Source organism: Anolis carolinensis, unplaced genomic scaffold, assembly GCF_035594765.1.
Source record: "Anolis carolinensis isolate JA03-04 unplaced genomic scaffold, rAnoCar3.1.pri scaffold_7, whole genome shotgun sequence".
Taxonomy (NCBI): Eukaryota; Metazoa; Chordata; class Lepidosauria; order Squamata; family Dactyloidae; genus Anolis; species Anolis carolinensis.
The window spans coordinates 2,320,661-2,347,915 of record NW_026943818.1 but is presented as its reverse complement, the minus strand read 5'-3'; the positions used below and the strand labels follow the sequence as shown (position 1 = coordinate 2,347,915).

General features: G+C 44.0%; 1 protein-coding gene across 4 annotated transcripts in view; it reads left to right on the top strand.

Moving 5' to 3' along the window:
* Nucleotides 1-27,161, top strand: part of sh2d3c (SH2 domain containing 3C) — a 53,837-nt gene extending 26,676 nt beyond the window's left edge. For 2 of the 4 annotated variants that reach the window (XM_062959413.1, XM_062959414.1), the window contains 9 exons: nt 14,024-14,152; nt 14,258-14,709; nt 16,014-16,138; nt 16,261-16,826; nt 18,428-18,543; nt 18,692-18,863; nt 21,293-21,404; nt 22,931-23,137; nt 24,008-27,161. In XM_062959413.1, coding sequence (XP_062815483.1) covers nt 14,024-14,152; nt 14,258-14,709; nt 16,014-16,138; nt 16,261-16,826; nt 18,428-18,543; nt 18,692-18,863; nt 21,293-21,404; nt 22,931-23,137; nt 24,008-24,183 — 2,055 coding nt within the window. In that variant the 3' untranslated portion in view covers nt 24,184-27,161. Of the gene's footprint in view, nt 1-3,707; nt 3,875-14,023; nt 14,153-14,257; nt 14,710-16,013; nt 16,139-16,260; nt 16,827-18,427; nt 18,544-18,691; nt 18,864-21,292; nt 21,405-22,930; nt 23,138-24,007 lie in introns of those variants that run through there. The other 2 variants (XM_062959415.1, XM_062959412.1) reach the window with 2 other exon arrangements.
* The last annotated feature ends 94 nt before the right edge of the window (nt 27,162-27,255 follow it).

Genomic DNA, 27,255 nt, shown 5'->3' with positions numbered 1-27,255 from the left:
TTGTTGTGAGTTTTTCAGGCTGCGTGGCCGTGTTCCAGTAGCATTCTCTTCTGAGGTTTCACCTGCATCTGTGGCAAGCATCCTCAGAGATTTTTCCAGAGTTCTGTTGGAAATGAGGCAAGGGGAGTGTATATCTTTACTGCTGGGAGGTGGTACTTGAGGCATAAGTTCCAATGAATCATTTGGGCCACATAGTTGTGCCTCTGTTTGTAGTCTGTCTGTGCGATTTTCTTACAGCAGCTGAGGATATGATCAATGGTTTCGTCAGCTTCCCTGCACAGTCTGCATTTTGGGTCATCAGCTGATTTTTCGATCTTGGCCTTAATTGCATTTGTTCTGATGTCTTGCTCCTGGGCTGCAAGGATCAGGCCTTCTGTCTCCTTCTTCAGGGTCCCATTCGTGAGCCAGAGCCAGGTCTTCTCCTTGTCAGCTTTTCCTTCCATTTTGTGAAGGAACTTTCCATGCAGTGTTTTGTTGTGCCAGCTGTCAGCTCTAGTTTGTAGTGCAGTTTTCTTGTACTGTATTATTATTATTATTATTATTATTATTATTATTATTATTATTATTTCATGGCCAGAATCACTAGATTGCTATGAGTTTTCCGGTCTGTATGGCACTTGATAGTGCCACCGTTTGGATGATGGCTTGGGGGGCCTGAACTAAAACATGCCCAAGAATGTCAGAAGAAGGAAAGTTACCCAAGGAACCCTATGATATTAATTAATAAATCGACAGGGGACTTGAGGCACACACACACAACTGGCAAAGATCCTTTGGATTAAGGGCTTCTTTTCCAGCAACTTTAATCCATCCCTGCGGTGTGTTGTCGTAGTCTCCAGTGGTGTCCTTCTCCTCCTCTCTGCCTTTCTCAAGAGGTGCCGAGGTGAGAGGGATGGGAAAAACCTCCTCAAATCCGGCACATAACCAGCGCTGATCCTCCCTCCCAGCAAAACTATTAACATTCCAGAGGATTCATTAGAGACCCGAGGCGCTGCCAGCTCAAACGTTTATCCCACTGTTGCCGGTGTTATTCGGAGGTTTACTGCAGGTCAGAGAAGCCGCTGAGTTTGGTCCCTGGGAAACTGGTTTGTCCTGAAAATACCTTTCAATCCAGAAACAGAGGCCCATTGCTATTCCAAAGCATGAGACTCAATTGTGTTCTTTATTTACAGTGGGACTGGACTTTTAGATGCGTGGGCCTGCAGAAGTTTGAAATCTGTGTTCTTTCTTGCACATGTGTTCCATGCACTCCGAATAATGGTGCGGAGGAGCCTTGTCCTCCTCCTCTCCCCTCCCTCCCGGAGCTCTTCTTCTCCTCCTTCCTCTTCCTTTGTCCTTCCCTCCCTTTGTTTGAAACTCCCTCCCTTCCACCCAGGTTCTCAAGCATGACAGAGACAGGCCTTGGCCTATGAGAGGAGAGGCAGGCGGGATGGTGAGGGTCCCGGGAGAGAGCGCGGGGAGGGAGGCGGGCGAGGAAGGCAGCAGGAGATGGAAGCTGACATTTCTGTCCCAGAAAATCGAGGAGACTGAACGCAAACAGAGCGACAGGCAAGTTGATGAGGAACAGGCAGGGGAGGCAGAGGAGAGCACGCTGCCTGTCATCTTGCATGTGTGCATGTCACATCGCAAGGAGAAGTGGCCTTCACCAAGGCCTACCTGAAAGGAAAGTCTTCACAACTCTTTCCAAACGAGACACATAAATCACATTTTTCACTCCTGCATCTTCCGTTCAGTTAGTAAGCCACCCTGAGTCCCCTTTGGGGAGATAGAGGCGGGGTATAAAAATAAAATAATAATTATTATTATTATTTTATTATGACACAGCAAACAAGAGAGATATGTTGGATTTCGTATCACAAAATCACACATTTCCCAAGTGTTTAGGACTGTGTGATGTATTTTCGGATGATGTGTGCAGATTCCAGTAGGGTGGCCTTTTGCAGTTGGCAGATCGTAATTTTGTCAATGTCTGTTGTTTCCAAATGCCGGCGGAGATCTTTTGGCACGGCACCCAGTGTGCCCATCACCACCGGGACCACCTGCACTGGTTTCTGCCAGAGTCTTTGAAGTTCAATCTTGAGGTCTTGATAGCGGCTGAGTTTTTCCTGTTGTTTTTCGTCAATGCGACTGTCACCTGGGATGGCAACATCAATGATCCAAACCTTTTTTTTTTCTACAACCGTGATGTCTGGTGTGTTGTGTTCCAGAACTTTGTCAGTCTGGATTCGGAAGTCCCACAGTATCTTTGCGTGCTCATTCTCCGATACTTTTGATTCCGTAGCCCACTTGTTGATGGATGTCCAGAATCAGCAGGACTGCGGTGGATGCTGCTGATTCTGGACATCCATCGACAAGTGGGCTACGGAATCAAAATACAAGTGAACAATCACAGAAGCGGCAGAAATATACAATGCCAGAAAACCGCACTATCATTATTATTATTATTATTATTATTATTATTATTATTATCATCATCATCATCATCATCATCTCTATATCTGTATATGTGTGTGTGTGTGTGTATATATATATGTCTGTATCCATATCTCTCTATATATCTATGTATCTCTTTCTCTATTGTCTATTTATCTATGTATCTCTATATCTATATATATATACAGTAGAGTCTCACTTATCCAAGCTAAACGGGCCGGCAGAAACTTGGATAAGCGAATATCTTGGATAATAAGGAGGGATTAAGGAAAAGCCTATTAAACATCAAATTAGGTAATGATTTTACAAATGAAGCACCAAAACTTCATGTTATACAACAAATTTGACAGAAAAAGTAGTTCAATACGCAGTCATGTTATGTTGTAATGACTGTATTCACGAATTTAGCACCAAAATATCATGATATATTGAAAACATTGACCACAAAAATGGCTTGGATAATCCAGAAGCTTGGATAAGCGAGGCTTGGATAAGTGAGACTCTACTGTATATCTATGTATCTCTTTATCTCTATCTATCTATGTATATCTATATCTATCTATATCTATATATATATATCTGCATCTCTGTATCTCTATATCTATCTCTATATATCAATGTATTTGTATCTATATCTATGTATCTTTATCTCTATATCTGTATCCATATCTCTATATATATCTATGTATCTCTATCTCTGTCTATCTATCTCTATCTCTATATCTATATATATATATATATCTGTATCTATATACCTATCTATGTATTTGCATCTCTATATCTATCTATATATATCAATGTATTTGTATCTATATCTATGTATCTTTATCTCTATATCTGTATCCATATCTCTATATATATATCTATGTATCTCTCTCTATCTCTGTCTATCTATCTATCTATCTCTATATCTATATATATATATGTATTTGTATCTCTGTATCTATATACCTATCTATGTATCTGCATCTCTATATCTATATATCAATGTATTTGTATCTATATCTATGTATCTTTATCTCTATATCTTTCTATCGCTATATATATAAATAGATATAGATATAATGATATGGATGGGTTTCCTGTGCCATCCATCCATCCATCCATTCCTGCTGCTGTTGCTTTCAGGAGGATGGAGTGAGGTTGGAGTGCGCATGCGCGGCGGGAGGGCTCTCTCTCTCTCTCTCTCTCTCTCTCTCACCCCCTTGGGGTCCTCCTGGCTAAGCCACGCCCCTGGTCCTAAGGATGAGGTAATGGTGGGCGGGGCGGGGCTGGGGGGAGAAGTTAAAGCCTCTCCTCCCGGCGCCGGGAGCCCTTCCTTCACTCCTTCCTTCATTCCTTCCTTCCTTTGCCGGCCAGGATGACGGAGCGCTGCAGCCTCTGGAGCGCCTTGTCGGCGGCCGCCTGCTGCTTCTACCGGGGCTCCTTCATGCAGGTGCAGGTGAGGCTCCGAGGGGAGGGCCTGTGTGGGGAAAGAGAGCAAAGGTGAGACCCTCATTGAGGTTGGGGTAGATAGATACATAGATACTGCGTGAGAGGCTGCTGTTAGCTCCAGCTCCTACCAACCTAGCAGTTCGAAAACATGCCAATGTGAGTAGATCAATAGGTACCGCTCCGGCGGGAAGGTAACGGCGCTCCATGGAGTCATGCCTATGGCCACATGACCTTGGAGGTGTCTACGGACAACGCCGGCTCTTTGGCTTAGAAATGGAGATGCGTACCAACCCTCAGAATGTGAGTAGATCAATAGGTACCGCTACGGCGGGAAGGTAACGGCGCTCCATGGAGTCATGCCTATGGCCACATGACCTTGGAGGTATCTACGGACAACGCCGGCTCTTTCGCTTAGAAATGGAGATGGGCACCAACCCTCAGAATGTGAGTAGATCAATAGGTACCGTAACGGCGCTCCATGGAGTCCTGCCAGTGGCCACATGACCTTGGAGGTGTCTACGGACAACGCCGGCTCTTCGGCTTAGAAATGGAGATGGGCACCAACCCTCAGAATGTGAGTAGATCAATAGGTACTGCTCTGGTGGGAAGGTAACGGCGCTCCATGCAGTCATGCCTATGGCCACATGACCTTGGAGGTGTCTACGGACGACGCCGGCTCTTCGGCTTAGAAATGGAGATCGGCACCAACCCCCAGAGTCGGACACGACTGGACTTAATGTCAGGGGAAACCTTTACCTTTACCTATACAATATATTATAATATTATATTATTATTATTAATAATAACGGCGCTCCATGCAGTCATGCTGGCCACATGACCTTGGAGGTGTCTACGGACAACGCCGGCTCTTCGGCTTAGAAATGGAGATGAGCACCAACCCCCAGAGTCGGTCATGACTGGACTTAACGTCAGGGGAAACCTTTACCTATAGATAGATACACTATTACCTACACTATAGGTACAAACTAACACTTGGTATTTAGCCCAGAAGCAGATAAGCAGCCAGTGGGACTGGGAATCGTACTCTTATGGTTAGTAACCTGGCTGCCGATCTTTGAACCAGTTGCAGCTTCTGAACTGTCTTCAAAGGCAGCCCCACGCAGAGAGCATTGCAGTAGTCCAGACGGGACTACCATGACCAGATATAGCATTTCAAAGTATGGATGTAGCTGGCGCACACGTTTTAACTGTGGAAACCGCCAACACTTGGGGTTCCAGGGTCAGCAATGAGTCCAGAATCACCCCAAAGCTGCAAAGCTGTGATTTCCGAGGGAGTGGGTTAGGGTTGTAACCCCACACCCTGATCCACCTTCCGACTGATCAGGAATACCTATGTTTTGTCTGGATTTACCTTCAATTTAGTAGTCCTCATCCTGTGACTCTTTGCAGACAGATTCTGACGGGATGGGGCAAGCATTGTGTGATGGAATCATTTCCAAACAGTCTCAGAAGCGGAGTATTTCTTTTAATTATATTAACTTAAGCTAAGGCCCTACCAAGAACCCGTGAAGTCATCCCTTTGGCACCTGGCTTAAGCAGCTGAAGGGGAAAAGGAAGGCGCCTGAAGCTGTTAGGAATGATGGGAGTTGTAGTCCAAAGCACCTGGAGGGAGGGCCCAAGTTGGCCCATGCCTGCTCCAACCCGCTGTCCAATTCACTGCCCATTCTCTTGCGTTATTCTCCTGCTTTTTGCCTTTTGCTCAAGACCCCAAAGAGCTTGGCACTGTTTGCTCGCTTAGGCCTCGGTAAGGAAGGAAGGCATGCAAGGAATGGGAGATTGACACCCAAGCCACGGCTTAAGGGCTCAGGCACTGAGGACCCTCTGAATTACGACTCTGTTTGAAAATGAAATGTGCAGTAGAGTCTCACTTATCCAAGCCTCGCTTATCCAAGCCATTTTTGTAGTCAATGTTTGCAATATATTTTGGTGCTAAATTTGTAAATACAGTAATTACAACATAACATGACTGCGTATTGAACTGCTTTTTCTGTTTTGGTGCTTAATTTGTAAAATCGTAACCTAATGTGATGTTTAATAGGCTTTTCCTGAATCCCTCCTTATTATCCAAGATATTTGATTATCCAAGCTTCTGCCGGCCCGTTTAGCTTGGATAAGTGAGACTCTGCTGTATTTGTTAGAATAGGAAGCATTGTTTTTGCAACGGTGGCTCGTTTATGATTGCTGAATTTTTTCGTTCTGTATGGACATATTCCAGTCGTGTTCTTTCCTGATGTTTCGCAAGGATTCATCCGATGGGTATCTTAATATTTTAACCTTTATATGTGGCATCTATTTACCTTTACCTATGTGACATCTATTTGCCTTTACTTATGTGGCATCTATTTAGTCCCAGACTATGATAAGGAAGAGGTTGAGAGGCTTCTCTGGAAGTTTTGAAAAGGGAGCTGTCCATGGTGCTGAAAGGAAAAGCTCAGCAGTTTCAGATGGCTGCTTGCTTCTTTTTTCCTTGCATCCCTGCTGTCAAAAGTGTCAGGGGAATACAGCCTTGCAAACAAGACGCCGGTGCTGGAAAAGCCCGTCATGGCAAATACATTTATTACAAAGCCCCGGAGACTTATTATGCTTCTGGCTAATAATAATAATCTTGGTCTCTTGGATGTGGGGTGAGATTTGGGAGTCTGGCTATGCTTTTTAAAAAGAATAATAATCTTGATCTCTTGGATATGGGGTGAGGTTTGGCAGTCTTTCTTCATGGAGTGTTATGTCTCTTTCTGTGCCGGCTGTGCAGGAGTTAAGAAAGGTGTGGTACCCCCTTCCTTTGATACATATGTGTGTGTGTGTGAAGCCATCTCAGAGCTGCTTTCTCTTTCAAAGCACTTCTAAACCGCCTGTCCGTCTCCTGTCCCTTTGGATCACCCTCCGCCTTGATTTCTGTGCCGAACCCGGCGGCGTGTGCCATGTGCCGATGATGACCGGCCGGCCGGCTGTGTTTCTTCCAGCTGACAGCAGCCTTCTTCCTCCTCGCCACCAATGGCAGCGCACCCGGCCCTTGAAGCAATGACATCATTGGCAGCCAATGCGAGCCCGGTAGAGGGATGCAGCATTGGGAGTGAGATCAGCGATGGATGCATGGATGGAGGGATGCATAGCCGGGTGGCTCTTCAGCCGCCGCTTTCACGCCCACACAGCCCTCCTCCGCCTGCGCCAAAGGGCTGAGGTGGTGCAGGGGCCTCTGCACTCTGCAACTGGTCACCGTTTGGTCAAGGCTCCATTTGCTTCTCTGCCTCCACTCCTGCTCTAAAAAGACACCCATCTCGGACATAAACATAATAATAATAATAATAATAATAATAATAATAATAATAATAATAATAATTGTTCGGTTTTCTGGCATTGTATATTTCTGCCGCTTTTGTGACTGTTCATTTGGGTTTGATGATTCCGTAGCCCACTTGTCGATGGATGTCCAGAATCAGCAGCATCCACCGCGGTTCTTTTTATCCTGGGCGACGACCGAGCCAGTATAGACTTCGTTTGGGTTTGATTCTCCATAATGCTAATGGGTTAGGTGCACTTAGTTCTGCTCCTCAGCCCAGGAGCAAGCCATCAGAACAAATGCAATTAAGGCCAAGATCGAAAATTCAGCTGATGACCCAAAATGCAGACTGTGCAAGGAAGCCGACGAAACCATTGAGCATATCCTCAGCTGCTGTAAGAAAATTGCACAGACAGACTACAAACAGAGGCACAACTGTGTGGCTCAAATGATCCATTGGAACTTATGCCTCAAGTACCACCTGCCAGCAGCAAAGAACTGGTGGGATCACAAACCAGCAAAGGTCGTGGAAAATGAACACGCAAAGATACTGCAGGACTTCCGAATCCAGACTGACAAAGTTCTGGAACACAACACACCAGACATCACAGTTGTGGAAAAGAACAAGGTTTGGATCATTGATGTTGCCATCCCAGGTGACAGTTGCATTGATGAAAAACAACAGGAAAAACTCAGCTGCTATCAGGACCTCAAGATTGAACTTCAAAGACTCTGGCAGAAACCAGTGCACGTGGTCCCGGTGGTGATGGGCACATTGGGTGCCGTGCCAAAAGATCTCAGCCGGCATTTGGAAACAATAGACATTGACAAAATCACGATCTGCCAACTGCAAAAGACCACCCTGCTGGGATCTGCACACATCATCCGAAAATACATCACACAGTCCTAGACACTTGGGAAGTGTTCGACTTGTGATTTTGTGATACGAAACCCAGCATATCTATCTTGTTTCCTGTGTCATACAATGTCGTTGTGTCAATAATAATAATAATAATAATAATAATAATAATAAACTTTATTTATACCCTGCCACCATCTCCCCAACGGGGACTCGGGGCAACGTTTATTTTATTTTATTTTATTTACAGTATTTATATTCCACCCTTCTCACCCCAACAGACAAACAACATTCAGTTTTAGACAGACACAGAGGCATTTTTAACATCTTTCCAGCTTCACGATTCCGGCCACAGGGGGAGCTGTAATTTTGTCAATGTCTATTGTTTCCAAATGTTGGCTGAGATCTTTTGGCATGGCACCCAGTGTTCCCATCACCACCGGGACCACCTGTACTGGTTTCTGCCAGAGTCTTTGAAGTTAAATCTTGAGGTTCTGATAGCGGCTGAGTTTTTCCTGTTGTTTTTCGTCAGTGCGACTGTCACCTGGGATGGCGACATCAATGATCCAAACCTTTTTCTTTTCCACAACTGTGATGTCTGGTGTGTTGTGTTCCAGAGCTTTGTCAGTCTGGATTCGGAAGTCCCACAGTATCTTTACGTGCTCATTTTCCAATACTTTTGCAGGTTTGTGATCCCACCAGTTCTTTACTGCTGGGATGTGGTACTTGAGGCATAAGTTCCAATGAATCATTTGGGCCACATAGTTGTGTCTCTGTTTGTAGTCTGTCTGTGCAATTTTCTTACAGCAGCTGAGGATATGATCCATGGTTTCGTCGGTTTCCTTGCACAGTCTGCATTTTGAGTCAATTATTATTATTATTATTATTATTATTATTATTATTATTATTATTTCCCCGCTATTTGAATCCATTGTGCCAGGGTTGCAAAAAAAAAAAAAAAAACCAAGCTGATCCCTGAGTCCATTTCCCAGAGAAGACATTACAGTCTCTTGCTTCAGTTTTCCAAGGACCCAAAGATGGTACATAGGCCTGTATGTGTGTGAGCGGGAGGAGAGATCTAGTCCTTTGCCTGTCTTGGACCAGGCTTCAGGTGGCGCGACCAGTACCCATGTTCCTCCCTGCACACAAAATGTGGGGCATGTCCCCCATTCAGGAGGCAGCAGTGGCTCCAAGGCTTCCCTGTTCCACTGGCTGTGGTGTATGTTGTTGCGGAGATGGCTTTTGTTCCTTGGCCTTTACCCGGCAAGGTCACCTTTCCTCCCGTCCCTTATTGTTTATTCCCGGCAGGGGTCCCTTGCAGAGGCAGAGGAGAGGGGTGGGGGCGAGGGAGCAAAGCAGCAGCCGCCTTAAGCGCACGCACGGGAGAGACCCACATCCCTTCTGACATCCCATGTGACAAAATGGGCTCAAAATGGGCTGCTTATAAATCAAGATGATATGATCTGAAAAGCTAAAAGGTGTGCCATCAACTTATGGGGGCCAGGAATCTCATAGGGTTTTCTTAGGCAAGGAATATTCAGAGCTGTTTTTTCCGATCTCAATAATAATAATAATAATAATAATAATTATTATTATTATTATTATTATTATTATTATTGATCATATATCCTCAGCTGCTGTAAGAATATCGCACAGACAGACTACAAACAGAGGCACAACTATGTGGCCCAAATGGTCCATTGGAACTTATGCCTCAAGTAATACCTGCCAGCAGTAAAGAACTGATGGGATCACAAACCTGCAAAAGTATTGGAAAATGAGCACGCAAAGATACTGTGGGACTTCCGAATCCAGACGGACAAAGTTCTGGAACACAACACACCAGACATCACAGTTGTGGAAAAGAAAAAGGTTTGGATCATTGATGTCGCCATCCCAGAATCATTAGATTAAAATACCCAGATAAGAGGGACCTAGTAAAATTCAGAATAGAATTATAATGAAGCTGGTCATTCTATTCTGAATTTTACTAGGTCCCTCTTATCTGGGTATTTTAATCTAATAATTCTATCTTTATATTGCTACTGCAATAGAGCCTATAGCTCAGGCATGGGCACACTTCAGTCCTCCAGGTGTTTTGGATTCAACCCCCACAATTATGGGAGTTAAAATCCAAAACAGCTGGAGGGCTGAAGTTTGCCCATGCCTGCTATAACTGCATCTGGCATTTGTGGTCAGCATCTCATCCAAGTACTGAGCAGGGTTGACAGCTTAGCAGATCAAGCAAGATCTGGTGCCTTTAGGCCTAACTGAAAAGGTCCTAGGCAGCAATTGAACACCTCTGACCATAGAATAACACAACAACAACTTCACTGGCAGCAACTTTCCAGGGCTTCAGGTTGGTGTCTCCCTCAGCACTGTGGCAGGGATTTAATCCAGACACTTTGGCCTGTGACCTATCTCATATACCTCACAACCTCTGAGGATGCCTGCCATAGATGTGGGCGAAACGTCAGGAGAGAATACTTCAGGAACATGGCCATACAGCCCGGAAAACATACAAAACCCTATCTCAGAGTGGTTGTCTTACCGCTAAACATAAATGAAGGTTTGGAGTCGTCATTGTTCTGATTGAAACAGGGAATAGAGGAGCCAGACCATTGTGCGATGCAGCTCCCATTATCTACACTGGCTGTTGTGTCTGGAGGCATCCTTTATTTGGGAGGTGTTAACAGGCACTTGATTGTTTACTGTCTGGAGTTCCCTTGCTTCCGAGTGGTGTTCTTTATTTATTGTCTTGATTTTTTTAAAAAAAATACTGGTAATCAGATTTGGTTCATTTTCATGGTTTCCTTCTTTCTGTTGAGATTGTTCACATACTTATTGTAGATTTAGTGGCTTTTCGGTATGGTCAGACATGGTGGTTGTCAAAGTAGCCCAGCATTTCTGTGCTCTCAAATAATATGCTGTGTCCAGATTGGTTCATCAAGTGCTCTGCTATGGCTGACTTCTCTAGTTGAATCAGTCTGCAGTGCCTTTTTTGTTGGACTTGCTGAATGAAGGCTTGACAGACTGATGGGCCTTAGAGAGGGAAGGGGCTGGAGAAATGGAGGGGGTGGGCTTGTGTGCTTAAGGCTCAGGTGCGTGGACATTCGCCCCCGGCCCATCCCCGCTCATCTCAATGCAAAGGCTCCCCTGTTTCAAGCTGTCATCATTATTCATTGCACCAGCCGGCTTGACAAGCAGCAGCAGCAGGGGTTTTTTAACCCATTTCTGCCTCATTCTGGCAATCTGCCGCCCACATTTCAGGGTGGTTTGCGGGGAGAGACAGGAAGGGGTGGCTCCTACCCGTTGCATTGTTCTCTCCAGATCTGCCCACAAACAAACAATATGTTGTCGAAGGCTTTCATGGCCGGCATCACAGGGTTGTTGTATGTCTTTCGGGCTGTGTGGCCATGTTCCAGAAGTATTCTCTCCTGACGTTTCACCCACATCTATGGCAGGCATCCTCAGAGGTTGTGAGGCATGGATAAACTAGTCAAGGAAGGTAAATATATATCTGTGGAGAGTCCAGGGTGTGACAAGAGTCCTTTGTCAGTTGGAAGCCAGTGCTGTTTCAGTTAATCACCCTAATTAGCATTGGAAAGGTTTGTCTCTTGCCTGGGGGGCATTCTTTGTTCAGAGTCATTAGCCGTCCTTGGGGCTCCTCTGCTTCTTATTTACTGTTCTGATTTTTGACTTTTTTAATACTGGTAGCCAGATTTTGTTCATTTTCATGGTTTCCTCCTTTCTGTTGAAGTTGTCCACATGCTTGTGGATTTCAGTGGCTTCTCTGTGTAGTCTGACATGACAGTTGTTGGAGTGGTCCAGCATTTCTGTGTTCTCAAATAATATCCTGTGTCCAGGTTGGTTCATCAAGTGCTCTGCTCTGGCTGATTTCTCTGGTTGAGTGAGTCTGCAGTGCCTTTCGTGTTCTTTGACTTGTGTTTGAACGCTATGTTTGGTGGTCCCTATGGAGACTTGTCCACAGCTGCATGGGATCCGGTAGACTCCTGCAGAGGAGAGAGGATCCCTCTTGTCTTTCGCTGACCGTAGCATTTGTTGGATTTTCCTTGTGGGCCTGTAGATAGTTTGTAGGTTGTGCTTCTTCATCAGTTTGCCTATGCGGTTAGTGGTTCCCATGATGTCTGGTAAGAACACAAACAATACTTTACTCGTTGGCATCCTTAGCTTAACTAGAAGTTGGAACCTGGCGAATGAAAGGAAAGTGAATACAGCCTTTGTGAAATCCCTGTAGGGAACAGAGAGGATTAGGAGGGCAAACTGCAAAAAGGGAAGGGGAGACTGTATAACGGGCCGGGCCAGATCTGCCATGATTAGCACAAGTACGTCGGCTTAATCTCTCCGGAAGCCATAGCCCTTTGGGAGAGATTTGGCTGCCTTGTAGCCAGGCCAGAGGCAGCAAGGGGCACTTAGCCAGTTTGGACTCACAGCGTCCTTAAAAACAGGCTCTATTTGAGCCTTGTGCTGAATGTTACACAAGTGATCACGCACCCACATGTGCACAACTAATCACACATCTTCACTTTCCGTGAATGTCCCACTTCAGACAAAACTGTGGTGTGAACGCCTGCATGCCTGCAGCACCAACAGGATACTGGGCAATACATTACAACAGGGGTCCCCAAACTAAGGCCCGGGAGCCTGATGTGGCCCATTGAAGCTATTTATCCGGCCCCCACAGCACAAGGGCAAAGGGGGTTGGGCTAAGTGACCCAAGGGGTCTCTTCTCTTACAACCATTATTATTGACACGATGACGTTGTATGACACAGCAAACAAGATAGATATGCTGGATTTCGTTTATTATTATTATTATTATTACATTGGGGCTGGGTGGCCGTCTGTCAGGGGTGCTTTGGTTGCGCTTTTGGTGCACAAAGGCAGAAGGGGATTGGACTCAATGGCCCAAAGCAGGGGTCCCCAAACTAAGGCCCAGGGGCCAGATGCGGCCCTCCAAGGTCATTTACCTGGCCCCTGCCCTCATTTATAATATAATATTTTTATATCAGTTTTAATAATATAATATATTGTATATACATATAATATTGATAATAATATTATCATTTTATACAATATAATACTAATAATAATACCATATAATAATATTAATTATATGTTATATATTACATATAATATTACAGTATAGTGATATAGTTCAATATAGTAATATATAATGCCAATATTGTGCTATGCTAATAATATATTGTATGTACATACAGCTGCTCTGAGTTCCCTTTGGGGTGAGAAGGGTGGGATATAAATGTAGCAAATAAATGTAGTAAATGAATAAATAAATAATTTTGGTCTTAGGCTCGCCCAAAGTCTGAATTGACTTGAAGACACACAACAACAACAATCCTAATTAACTTGACTATCTCATTGGTCAGAAGCAGGCCCACACTTCCTATTGAAATCCTGATAGGTTTATGTTGGTTAAAATTATTTTCATTTTTAAATATTGTATTGGTCTTTCATTGTTATTGTTGTTTTGCACTACAAATAAGATATGTGCAGTGTGCATAGGAATTTGTTTGGGTTTTTTCCCCCAAATGATAATTCGGCCCCTCAACAGTCTGAAGGATTGTGGACCGGCCCTCTGCTAAAAAAGTTTGAGGACCCCTGGCCCAAAGGGTCTCTTCCAACCCTCTTTATTATTGTTGTTGTTGTTATTAATCATTGCTCGGTGGCCAACTATAGTCCGGCCCTCCAACGGTCCAAAGGATCGTGAACTGGCCCCCTGTTTTAAAAGTTTGGGGACCCCTGCATTACAAGATTCAGGCACAAATTGTAATTTCAAAAAACATAATTGGATGAAAAGCAATTTCAAAGGAAGAAGGGAGATCTAGAGCAAGGGGATAGCACTATGAAGGCTTTTTCATCAGGCTTCTCCTGGGGAGCTGGGCGTGCTTTGGGATTCTTCCTTGCAGGGACCGGGTGGCTGCCTCTGATGTCATCTCCTCCTCCTTCTCTCTGCAGTTCTCCAAGGAGAAGTACATCCTCGATTCATCGCCAGAGAAGCTTCACAAAGAGCTGGAAGAAGAGCTGAAGCTCAGCAGCACGGACCTCCGGAGCCACGCCTGGTACCACGGCCGCATCCCGCGAGAGGTGAGGCCCCACTGGGAAAACCTAAACCCAACCCATTCCTCTCAGAGAAAGCAGGTCTAAAAAATATTAATCTCTTTTTTCCCTTTGCCCATGTGGACCTCTCAGGTTTCTGAGAGTCTAGTACAGAGAAACGGGGACTTTCTGATCCGCGATTCGCTCACCAGCCTGGGGGACTACGTGCTGACGTGCCGCTGGCGGAACGAGCCTCTCCACTTCAAGATCAACAAGGTGATGGTCAAGTCCAGCGAAGGCCGCACTCACATCCAGTACCTCTTTGAGCAGGAGAGCTTTGACAACGTCCCGGCCCTGGTGCGCTTCTACGTGGGTAACCGCAAGCCGGTCTCGGAGCAGAGCGGGGCCATCTTCTACTGCCCCATCAACCGCACCTTCCCCCTGCGCTACCTGGAGGCCAGCTATGGACTTGCCAACGGGAAGCACAGCGGCTCGCACGGCCACAGCAACAACCAGAAAGGGGGGCACATCAAGCGGAGGAGCATCACCATGACCGACGGGCTGACGGCCGACAAGATCATCAGGGGCGAGGGCTGCCCCACCAGGTAATCGGAGCTGGACCAGGGACTTTGAATCTATGTATTTCCCAAGTACTCTCGCACACACCAGATCCAAACTCAGATCTTGCGACGGCACGGCTTGCAATGAATACAGCAGATGGTCCCAATCACTAGTCAGGCTAGACATCATGATGTATGCCTGATGCTCTTTGTTTATTTGAACACCTCTGGCTTGGCATTCCAGAAACAACTCTGTCATCTTTTTCACATGCTGTCTTACATCTCCGCCTTCAATTAGTTTCGCTCTGTACAGCCTCTTTGTCCAGATCATTTTGCCTAGTGTGCTTTCTCTCTGATGCACACTCCTGAGAGCTTGCCACACTTCTTCGGCAGTCTGTAGATGTTGTACATGCACTAATTGATCTGGCATTATACTTAAGATCAAATTCACCAGTCCTCTCTCATTTTTCTCTCTGCTTCTGTGCCCAAGATTGTCTTCTGCAGCCCTTCTCTCACCAGCAAATGCTGCATATACACAGACCATTCTTTATAGTTATGGTCATTTAACTTCTCAATCATTGTCAAATTTGAGGTAGCCATTATCTCACCTTCCGGAGACCCTCGCTCTCGAGTTTCAGCCCAGCCACTGATGTTATTCGAAACACACTTTTAGCAGCGTCTGGCAAGTCCCACTCAAGCTACAAGATTTATGGCTCCACACTTCTCACTTCTGGCCATCAATCAGTCAGGCTGCAGCACGCCCCGCTTGCAGCTTTGCTTCTACTGAAATCAATCTTCCACTGAAGACACTCCAAAGCAGGCTCACCAGAACAGCGGGTCCTGTCTTTGGTCAAACTCGCAGCTCCAACTTTTTCTCCACTCCAAACTCCAGAAATCTGGTCCAGTCTAGGTACTGGGATCTGGGCCCATAACCAAATGTCAGAGTATTTTGCAGCGCAGCAGCAGTTGGATGGAATCAGTGGAACGCAGAACGAAGAGACATCCAGAGACGTTAGTAAAACTATATACAAAGTTTTACTGACTTCAGCAATAATCAAGACAAACAGACTTGCAGACAATAGACACAGGACTCTCACTCTAGGCAGACTCAACACAGAACAGAACTGAACTGATGCAATCAGTAATGCATACACACTTGTGTCTGGACACTCCCCAGGTTCCAGCCACACATCAAGGTCAATACAGCTTCTTAGCAATTAACTCTTTCCAGACTATAGTACACTCTGGATGATGCAATCAGTATGCAATACAGACAAGACACAAATTTCATTTAAACACTACCAATACACAAACCCCACATTAACAAGGTCCTCCTCTTCTTTGCTCAGCGTCTCCTTGCCGCATCACCGGGACATCATCCGGAACTGTGCGGTCAGTGTGGATCAGATCCAAGACCTCCACTCCTCGATATCTCCCATCTCCGAGACCCCTGCAACCCCAGCTTACAGCACTGGTAGGAAGGGCTCAACTGGGTCATGCTACTGATTAAGATACTCAATAAGAAGTGGTTGTTTGTCCCTTACCGGGACTGTTACTAGTCTTGATGATAATGCAGCCATCTCTTTCACTTTTCAGTCTCTCGGCTAAAACCCAATGGGGGCCAGGCCGGCAACAGCGTCACCCCAGGCTCCCCCGTCACCAGGCGTTCCAGTGAACCGCAGCTGTGCCAAGGGAATGGGAGCAAAGCCGACCCTTCCGACAGCAGCCGCTCCACCCCGTCCCACGGCTACTCCCGGGCGTCCCCCTCTCCCTCGGTCAGCAGCTACAGCGACCCGGACACAGGACATTACTGCCAGCTCCACCCTCCCTCCCCAGTTCAATGGGAACGTCCGCCGGGGGAGGGCAAGGTACCGTCGACCAAGGGCTACGTGGAGAGGCTCAAGGGTGACGAGGCTCAACGGGGCCTTGGACTGAACGGCTCCGAGGCCGGACCCCGGAGGAGGCCGGAGAATGACGTGGTGGGCTTGGCGGTCCCGGTGGTGGAACGGACCTCTTCCTTCAACCCCGCGGCGTTCCACTCCCTTCTCATCCCCCTGGAAAACAAGCCCTTGGAAATGGCAGTGCTGAAGAAGGTGAAGGAGCTCCTGGCTGAAGTGGATGCCAAAACGCTTGCCAAACATATCACCCAAGTGGATTGCCTGGTATGAAAAAATAAGGGCACTTGGGTGGGGTGGGGGGGGGACAGTTGAGAATTACTAAGAATCTCTCCAAAACCAAATCATGTTGTTATGTGTCTTAGTGGGTTGTGGGGCCAGGCTTTTGAATAACAATTGGCAGTGTTAATTATTATTATGTACGCTGGAACTCAATCAACAGACCCAGTTTTTTGAACTGAACACGCCTATCTGTATTTTATAATGTGTTTTATGAATATTGATGTAAGTTAATAGTAATTTTAACTGATTTATATTGCACTGTATCTATATATATAAAAGAGTGATGGAATCACGGCACCAGACAAAACTACAGGCCCCCCAACCTCGAAATTTGACAACACAACCCATCATCCATGCCTCTAGGTTGATACAACAACAAAAAAGAAAAATAAAGTCCTAATTAGGGAGAGAGGAATAATTGCTTTTATCCAATTGCTGCCAGATAGAAGGCTAAGCTCCTCCAACTTGGTCTCCTAGCAACCCAATAAAAATAATTAAAAACACTAAAAAATTAATACAATAAAATACTATAATAACAGAAAATACTAAAATAATACAAGAAAATAATAAAAGATAATAAATAAAAAGATAACTTACAATAAAATGAATTAAAAAAATACAAATAACGTCAAATAAAAATTACACAACACTTTTTAACCAATACCACCACCACTTTGCCACAGCAACGCGTAGCCGGGCACAGCTAGTAATTTTTATATGTGTGTGTTTTTGTAAGCCACCCTGAGTCCCCTGTTGAGAAGGGCGGGATATAAATATTGTAATAAATAAATAAATAGTGCTGGGTAAGCCTGGTGGAATCAGAGCTTGACATTTTTATACTTTTTTGGACTGTAGTTCCCGGAGTGGTTTTCAACATGATTTTCGACTAGCATCCATTATGCTTGGCATATGCTCAAGATTTGTTAGGCACTGTGCTATGTCTGTACTTGGACACTAGCTTTCCCTCTCCATCATCCCTGGCCTTCCACGTCTTGTTGTGGTCGAACAAGGCTGAGAATCTGCATGTTGCAAAGGTCTCCCCAGAGTCACTGTGTTGGAGCAGGCACTTATCTGCTTCCCCCAGGCTGAAGCCAGGTTTGGTGGTTTGTTTTCATTGGGGAGAGGATTTAGCTGAGCCCGTCTGCAAACACGGCGTGCAGCACAAGAAGGAGAAAAAACCATTGGGAACAGATCCCAGATCCATAACATGCTGGCCATTTTGCAGACAGTGTTCAAAAGCTCTTGAGAAGAAACACCAACAACCATCTTGCCTGGCCTTTTGCATTAGCTGTAAACCTCATCCTCTTCCACCCTTTGGTGTTGTGGAATATCTCTGGAAGCTGGCCAGGACGGAAAAACGATCAGTAAAATGCAGTACATTATGCAACCCTGTCGATGTATCTGAGTATGCACATACAATTTAAAATCTGCAGCCACTCTTTTTATTAAATTTGTGTCAATGTTGGTTATCTTGCTGGGACTCACTTCCACTAAATAAGCCCCCTGGAGTCTCTGTATGTGAAAACAGTAATAATACGAGGTCTCTCCATCGGAAGAGTGAGATTAAACCACTTTCTTTGTTGCAGGTTGCTAGGATACTGGGCGTTTCCAAGGAGACACAGAGACTCATGGGCGTGAGCTCTGGGATGGAGCTGCTCACCCTGCCCCACGGACACCAACTTCGGCTGGATTTGTTGGAAAGGTAAGGTGCAAGGGACGGAACAAGGATGAAAGTATTCTCCGATACCGTGCTTTGCCTTCCCTTGGACTGGTCACGATTTGCTGTCTAAGTTCCTAGGGAACTGCGCATCCCTCGGCTCCTTCTCACTTTCCTCCCTCGCCTCTCATAGGTTTCATACGATGACCATCATGATTGCGGTGGACATCCTGGGCTGCACTGGCAGCATGGAGGAGAGGGCCTCCCTGCTCCACAAGACCATCCAGTTGGCCGCGGAGCTGAAGAGCACCATGGGCAACATGTTCAGTTTTGCGGCTGTGATGAACGCACTGGAAATGACCCAGGTACAACCTCTAAAGGGGTGTTAGCCGCTGTAATCTCCTCTCTCCTCAACAAATTGCATTCTTGTACATTGAATGGCCCATGGAAGGCAGTAGTGCAACGGATCTGGAGCTTGGGATGTCCCCAAATGCCGTATCAAAGTGGAAGGAAAATAGGGAACGCAAATCATTATACCACACTGGCTCTTAAACTGGCAGAATATATTACAGCAGGGGTCCTCAAACTTTTTAAGCAGAGGGCCAGTCCACTACCCTTCAGACTGTGGAGGGGCCGAATTATCATTTGGAAAAAAAACCCGAACAAATTCCTATGCACACTGCACATGTCTTATTTGTAGTGCAAAACAACAACAACAACAACAATGAAAGAACAATAGAATATTTAAAAATGAAAACAATTGTAACCAGCATAAACCTATCAGGATTTCAATGGGAAGTGTGGGCCTGCTTCTGGCCAATGAGATAGTCCAGTGAATTAGGATTGTTGTTGTTGTGTGCCTTCAAGTCATTTCAGACTTTGGGCGAGCCTAAGTCTAAAGTTATTTATTTATTCATTTACTACATTTATTTATTACATTTATATCCCGCCCTTCTCGGCTCGGGCTGTGGCGCAGTCTGGAGAGCAGCTGCAATGAATCACTGCAATGAATCACTCTGACCAGGAGGTCATGAGTTCGAAGCCCGTTCGGAGCCTATGTTTGTTTGTCTTTGTTCTATGTTAAAAGGCATTGAATGTTTGCCTATATGTGTAATGTGATCCGCCCTGAGTCCCCTTCGGGGTGAGAAGGGAGGAATATAAATGCTATAAATAAATAAATAATTGTCACCCTGAAGGGGACTCAGAGCAGCTGTATGTACATACAATATATTATATTATTAGCATAGCACAATATTAGCATTATATAGTACTATATTGAACTATACCACTATACTGTAATATAGGTAATATATAACATATAATTAATATTATTACATGGTATTTGTATTAGTATTATATTGTATAACATTATAATATTATTATCAATGTTATATGTAAATACAATATATTATTTAAAATATTAAAATATTATATTATAAAACTGAGGGCAGGGGCCAGGTAAATGACCTTGGAGGGCCGCATCCGGCCCCCGGGCCTTAGTTTGGGGACCCCTGTATTACAGTGTTCCCTCACTTATCGCTTGACAGCGTGGGAGGTGGGAGGTCAGGGTGCGAGCCGGGTGGGTTTCTTCAAGCTCCATCAATCATCTGCTCCAGCACCCTGATAAATTGGTTGCAATCGTCTGCCACACCAATTCCTCTGTTCAATGTCAGACTCAAACACATCAGTAGTCTGAAGTCCAAACATTTATTTCAATATCTATAAACAAAGCATAGCAAAAGCCATCGCTCTGAGCTGGCATTCTTCTATAGCCTCTTCGCTCCGGCAATCACAGCTCAATACACACAGAGATAAGATAAAACACATTCCTCAGTCCGAAGGAAGTTCCGACCTCCAAAGCCGGAAATCATGCCTGATAGGTCATAGCAATCACAACAGGCTGTCAGTCAAAACCAGCCTGCTGTTAACTGTTTCATTACTGAAACACACACTCTTGCAAAACAGCAGAAACACTTGATTTACATTTCATACACATACAACCATAATCCAACATCGCTGGGGTTAGGTTCCAGGACCACCCGCAATAAGTGAAAATCTGTGAAGTAGGGGCGCTACATTTATTTTAATATTTATACATTATTTTAGTAGTTATAGGTAAAGGTAAAGGTTTCCCCTGACGTTAAATCCAGTCGTGACCGACTCTGGGGGTTGGTGCTCATCTCCATTTCTAAGCCAAAGAGCCGGCATTGTCCATAGACATCTCCAAGGTCATATGGCCGGCATGACTGCATTGGGCGCAGTTACCTTCCCGCCGGAATGGTACCTATTGATCTACTCACATTGGCATATTTTCTAATTGCTAGGTTGGCAGGAACTGGAGCTAAAAGCGGGTGCTCCCGCTGCTCCCGGGGTTTGAACGTGGGACCTTTCGGTCTCCAGCTCAGTGCTTTAACACACTTCGCCACCGGGGCTCCAATTTATACATTATTTTAGTAGTTATACACTATTTTAAGTCTTTATCAACCAATCATGTGTTGATAAATCACCTCCTACATTTTCACTCCCTTTGGCTTCTCCTTCCTCCCTTTAGGCTGTAAATTGTAATTTTTTATGATTTATAATAGTATTTTAGAGTTTATTGAAAAACCGTGAAACAGCGAATCTGCGAAAAGTGAACCATGAAGTAGTGAGGGAACACTGTAATCCATGCCCTAAAATGAGATTTCTTATGCTTGCCCTTGGGCATCCCAAATGGAGTGCTGAATATATAAATGGAATGAATAAATAAAGGCCCAGCCCTCATGGCTCATCCTATTTTCCCCTTGAATTCCAGATCTCGCGCCTGGAGCAGACGTGGATGGTCCTACGCCAGCGCCATACGGAGGGAGCCATCCTCTACGAGAAGAAACTGAAGCCTTTCCTGAAGAGCTTGAACGAAGGCAATGGTGAGTTTTGGAAATAGGTTACCCAATGCATGGGAATGCATCTAAATGCTTCGCCACCTATTCAGTCCATTAAAGTCCTTACAGAGAGATAATCATGCTGGAATTTTAATCTCCTTGATCTCTAGACTTTAATTTGGAAGTAAAAAGGGGGAACTGTGCTTCTACATTATGGCACCTGAACAGAGACTCAAGAAAATAATAATAATAATCATCATCATCATCATCCGAAAATACATCACACAGTCCTAGACACTTGGGAAGTGTTCGACTTGTGATTTTGTGATACGAAATCCAGCATATCTATCTTGTTTGCTGTGTCATACAATAATAATAATAATAATAATAATAATAATAATAATAATAATAAAGTAGAGTCTCACTTATCCAATACTCGCTTATCCAACGTTCTGGATTATCCAACACATTTTTGTAGTCAATGTTTTCAATACATCATGATATTTAGGTGCTAAATTCGTAAATACAGTAATTACTACGTGGCATAACTGCACATTGAACTACTTTTTCTGTCAAATTTGTTGTATAATGTTATGTTTTGGTGCTTAATTTGTAAAATCATAACCTAATTTGATGTTTAATAGGCTTCTCCTTAATCTATCCTTATTATCCAACATATTCGCTTATCCAACGTTCTGGATTATCCAACACATTTTTGTAGTCAATGTTTTCAATACATCATGATATTTTGGTGCTAAATTCGTAAATACAGTAATTACTACGTAGCATTACTGCACATTGAACTACTTTTTCTGACAAATTTGTTGTATAATGTGATGTTTTGGTGTTTAATTTGTAAAATCATAACCTAATTTGATGTTTAATAGGCTTCTCCTTAATCTATCCTTATTATCCAACATATTCGCTTATCCAACGTTCTGCCGGCCCGTTTATGTTGGATAAGTGAGACTCTATTGTACTTTATTTTTTTATTTATATCTACTGTTATTAGGTTCCTTTTATTGGGGTATTTTAATCTAATGTTTTTATCTTATATTGCTGCTATAGTCCCCCCCACTTTTGAAGTTGACTAATTGCATTGGTGGTGGTTTGATATTATTACTATTGATATTATTACTGTTGTATAAACCTATAACTTCTGTTTTATCATCTTCTTGTGTTTTAAACTGTGTGTATTGTTTATGTATTTGCGCTGTTACTTTTGTAACATTGTGAGCCACCCTGAGTCCCCACGCACAGATTGTGGCGGGGTATAAATAAAGTTTTATTATTATTATTATTACTACTATTTTTATACCCCGCCTCCATCTCCCCTAGGAGACTCGGGGCGGCTTACATGGGGCCAAGCCTGGATAAAACAAACAAAGCAAAATAAAACAACATCAGAAAATACAAAACACAAAAATTAAAATGAACATTTTAAAATATAAAAATGATAAACATCATAAAAACATGGATTTGGCACCCAAGTAAAAATGATAAAACGAACTGGATAAAGTGCAGTGAGAGTATTGTAAACAAGAAAAAAATGTTTCATTTTCTCCTCCCAGAAGGCCCTCCCTTGTCCAATACCACCTTCCCCCACATTGTGCCTCTCATCACGCTCCTGGAGCGAGATACGGCTCTTCCGGAGAATCCCGAACCATGGGAAAACATGGACAACAGCGTGGAGGTGGTCATGGCTCACCTGGAAGCCGCACGGATGGTGGCCCATCACGGGGGACTGTACCACACCAACGCAGAAGTGAAGCTGCAGGGTAAGGAAGTGTTGGAGACTAGCCCAGAGGGGAAGTAAAGGAGAGAATTCCAGGAGAGCATAAAACAAGCCTTTTATTGCTATCACAGCTGATGATAAGGCAAAACAGCCATAGGTACCCACTTTGGTGGGTCCGTACCATGCAAATGGCCGTCGCAACATGTGCGTAGCAAACAAAGAATTTATATCTCGGCTTATCTAAAATTGACCAATGGCTGAGGGTCTTCCTCACCTTCCACACCTATTTATTATTTATTTATTTACAGCATTTATATTCCGCCCTTCTCACCCCGAAGGGGACTCAGGGCGGATCACATTACACATATAGGCAAACATTCAATGCCTTTTAACATAGGACAAAGACAAACAACATAGCTCCGAGCGGGCCTCGAACTCATGACCTCCTGCTCAGAGTGATTCATTGCAGTTAATTGCAGCTGGTTTGCTCTCTCGTCTGCGCCACAGCCCCTACTTGGCACAAGTGATACCAATGATCTAAATTGTTTACTCTGAGCTTTCTTCTCCCTTTGGAACTTCCTGGAGAAAGGCACCAGCTCACAGGAAGGTAGGGACATATGCACAGGCAAAGCTACATAGGCAAAAGTTTACTATTTTCTGGCTTATGGTCCCTACAGAAGGAAGTCCACTGGGAGCAAAATAAAGTTTATATATACCAATAATAAGCTATGCTTGTAGCTGCCAGAGGGCAGTCTCATCTGATCCTAGAATGGCTTAGAAAACAGGATTTATGGAAACTTTGAAACAAGATACTAAATATGTCCTGTCCCCTTTCTCTTGGCACTAAGCTGTGGTGGTCTTGTTTGGCAGTGGATCTGAGGATTGATTTCTTTCTGTCTTTTCCTTGCCGCAGGTTTCCAGCCTCAGCCGGAGCTCCTGGAGGTCTTCCACACAGAGTTCCAGCTTCGCCTTTTGTGGGGCAGCCGAGGGGCCGAGAGCAGCCAGGGCGAGCGCTACGAGCGGTTCCACAAAGTCCTCACGGCCTTGTCCCACAAACTAGAGCCCTCCGTGCGCTCCAGCGAATTGTAACCACACTCTGTGAACTTTGGAGCGAGACCAGTGAGGGAAGTGCGAGGTGGACTGTGTCTCGGGCAGACGAAAGGAGGAATCTCCCAGGTTGCAAAAGAATGGAAGAGCCAAGCCGGAATACAGTGACTTTCTTAGCATGAGATACTGACAATCAACATAATACTATGGAGAGTGGGTTGTCTTTCCACCTGGCAAAGCTGGCAGTGACACAGCTAGCTCCTCCTTGCTCGCACTTTCCTTACAAACACTGTTTGAAGGCACCCTTGCCAAGCTGTGTTAGGCAGTTGCTCTTGTGCAACTGGGTTTATTTATCCTGCAGAAGAGAAGGTTGAGAGGAGACACGATCACCATGTATAAAGTTGGAGGGATGTCACAAGGAAGAGGGATGCACGGCTTGGAGACTAGGACTCAGTGGAGCCATAGGTTCAAATGACGGGAAAGGAGATTCCACCTGAACATTAGGAAGGACTTATTGACTGTAAGAAGAGCTGTTCAGCAGTGGAACTCTCTGCCTTGGAGTCTGGTGAGGGCTCCTTCCTTGGAGACTTTAAGCAAAGGCTGGATGGCCATCTGTCGGGGGTGCTTTGAATGCGATTTCCTGATTCTTAGCGGGGGGTTGGACTAGATGACCCATGAGGTCTCTTCCAACTCTACTATTCTATGATTCTATGACTTGATGGCCATCTGTTGGGGTGCTTTGATTGTGCTTTTCCTGCATGGAAGAAGAGGGTTGGGCTAGATGGCCCAGGTGGCCTCTTCCAACTCTGATTCTATGATGTTGCGGGATTTGCTGGTCCATGAAGTGATTTATGATTCAGAATATGACCTCTCCAAACCGCTGCAAGATGTCAGAGAATCAAGCAAAAATACAGCAGCATCTTTTCACAGCAAACACATGTGCTTCAGCCTGTCTATCAGCAGAGTCCAACTGCCACTGTTTAGTAAACTCACGGATTCAGGCTTCGTCCAAATATCTGGAAGCTTCAGTGTTGCAATACAGTAAAGTCTCACTTATCCAACATAAATGGGCCGGCAGAACATTGGATGAGCAAATATGTTGGATAATAAGGAGAGATTAAGAAAAAGCCTATTAAACATCAAAATAGGTTATGATTTTACAAATTAAGCACCAAAACATCATGTTAGACAACAAATTTGACAGAAAAAGTAGTTCAATACGAAATAATGCTATGTAGTAATTACTGTATTTATGAATTTAGCACCAAAATATCACAATGCTTTGAAAACATTGACTACATAAATGTGTTGGGTAATCAAGAACGTTGGATAAGTGAGACTACTGTATATACAAATGTACAAACAGGATACGCAGATCTGTCTTGTACAGTAGAGTCTCACTTATCCAACACTCGCTTACCCAACGTTCTGGATTATCCAACACATTTTTGTAGTCAATGTTTTCAATATATCGTGATATTTTGGTGCTAAATTTGTAAATACAGTAATTACTACATAACATTACTGTGTATTAAACTACTTTTTCTGTCAAATTTGTTGTCTAACATGATGTTTTGGTGCTTCATTTGTAAAATCATAACCTAATTTGATGTTTAATAGGCTTTTCCTTAATCTCTCCTTATTATCCAACATATTCGCTTATCCAACAGTCTGCCGGCCTGTTTATGTTGGATAAGTGAGACTCTACTGTACTTGCAAACAACGGGAGTCATCAAAAAGTCACATACAGAACATAGGAAGATACACTGAGTCACACAGGAGAGAGAAAGATGGATTCTTTCATCCTTATACAGTAGAGTCTCACTTATCCAACATAAACGGGCCGGCACAACGTTGGATAAGTGAATATATTGGATAATAAGGAGGGATTAAGGAAAAGCCTATTAAACATGAAATTAGGTTATGGTTTTACAAATTAAGCCCCAAAACATCATGTTATACAACAAATTTGACAGAAAAAGTAGTTCAATACAATTTTACAAATTTAGCACCAAAATATCAAGATGTTTTGAAAACATTGACTACAAAAATGCATTGGATAATCCAGAACATTGGATAAGCGAGTGTTGGATAAGTGAGACTCTACTGTAGTTCAATACGCAGTAATGTTATGTTGTAATTACTGTATTTACGAATTTAGCACCAAAATATCAAGATGTTTTGAAAACACTGACTACAAAAATGCGTTGGATAATCCAGAACGTTGGATCAGCGAGTGTTGGATAAGTGAGACTCTACTGTAGTTCAATACGCAGTAATGTTATGCTGTAATTACTGTATTTACGAATTTAGCACCAAAATATCAAGATGTTTTGAAAACATTGACTACAAAAATGCGTTGGATAATCCAGAACCTTGGATAAGTGAGACTCTACTGTATATCCACCTGCTGACAGGTCATCAAGTAAGGGACACTGGCTGATACAAACCCTTTGCAATAACCCAGACGTGGTTATGACTCTGCCATTGACACATTCACAGACATTACCCAGGTGCTGTCAATCAACCATATTTTTTTAACATATGATTCTAGGATTCTGTTTCCAGGTCCATAGCGTGATGCCGAAACTCCTTAGCATGATTCAGAAACTTGGGCCCTCCCGGTGTTTTGGACTCTAACTCCCACTATTCCTAACAGCCTACCAACTGTTAAGAATTGTGGGAAATGGAGTCCAAAACACCTGAAGGGACTCCTGAGCTTTTTCCCCCTTTGCCTTGGCAAAATACATACCTGATCTTCCCAAAGTATTCATTTCTTTTGGTTCGGACCCTCCTTCCGGTTTGGTGCCTCTTCTGCTTGTAAATAAAACTCTTCAGGCCAAAAGTGTGTGTGTATAATGTGTATACACACACGTGGACCCAAAAGGGAATTGTTTTGTAAATGGCGACTTCTTCATCTTCTTCTTTCACTTTTCTTTTTGTAAATGGATGTACATAAACCATGGAGTGTCTTCTTCTCTCAATTACGGCGTACAATAAAAAAAAACTTTTATGCTTTTTTTTCTCCTTCAAAAGTATTATATTTATTTATATCCCGCTTTATCTCTTCCGAAGGAGACTCAAAATGATTATGTGTCTATATTATTATTATTA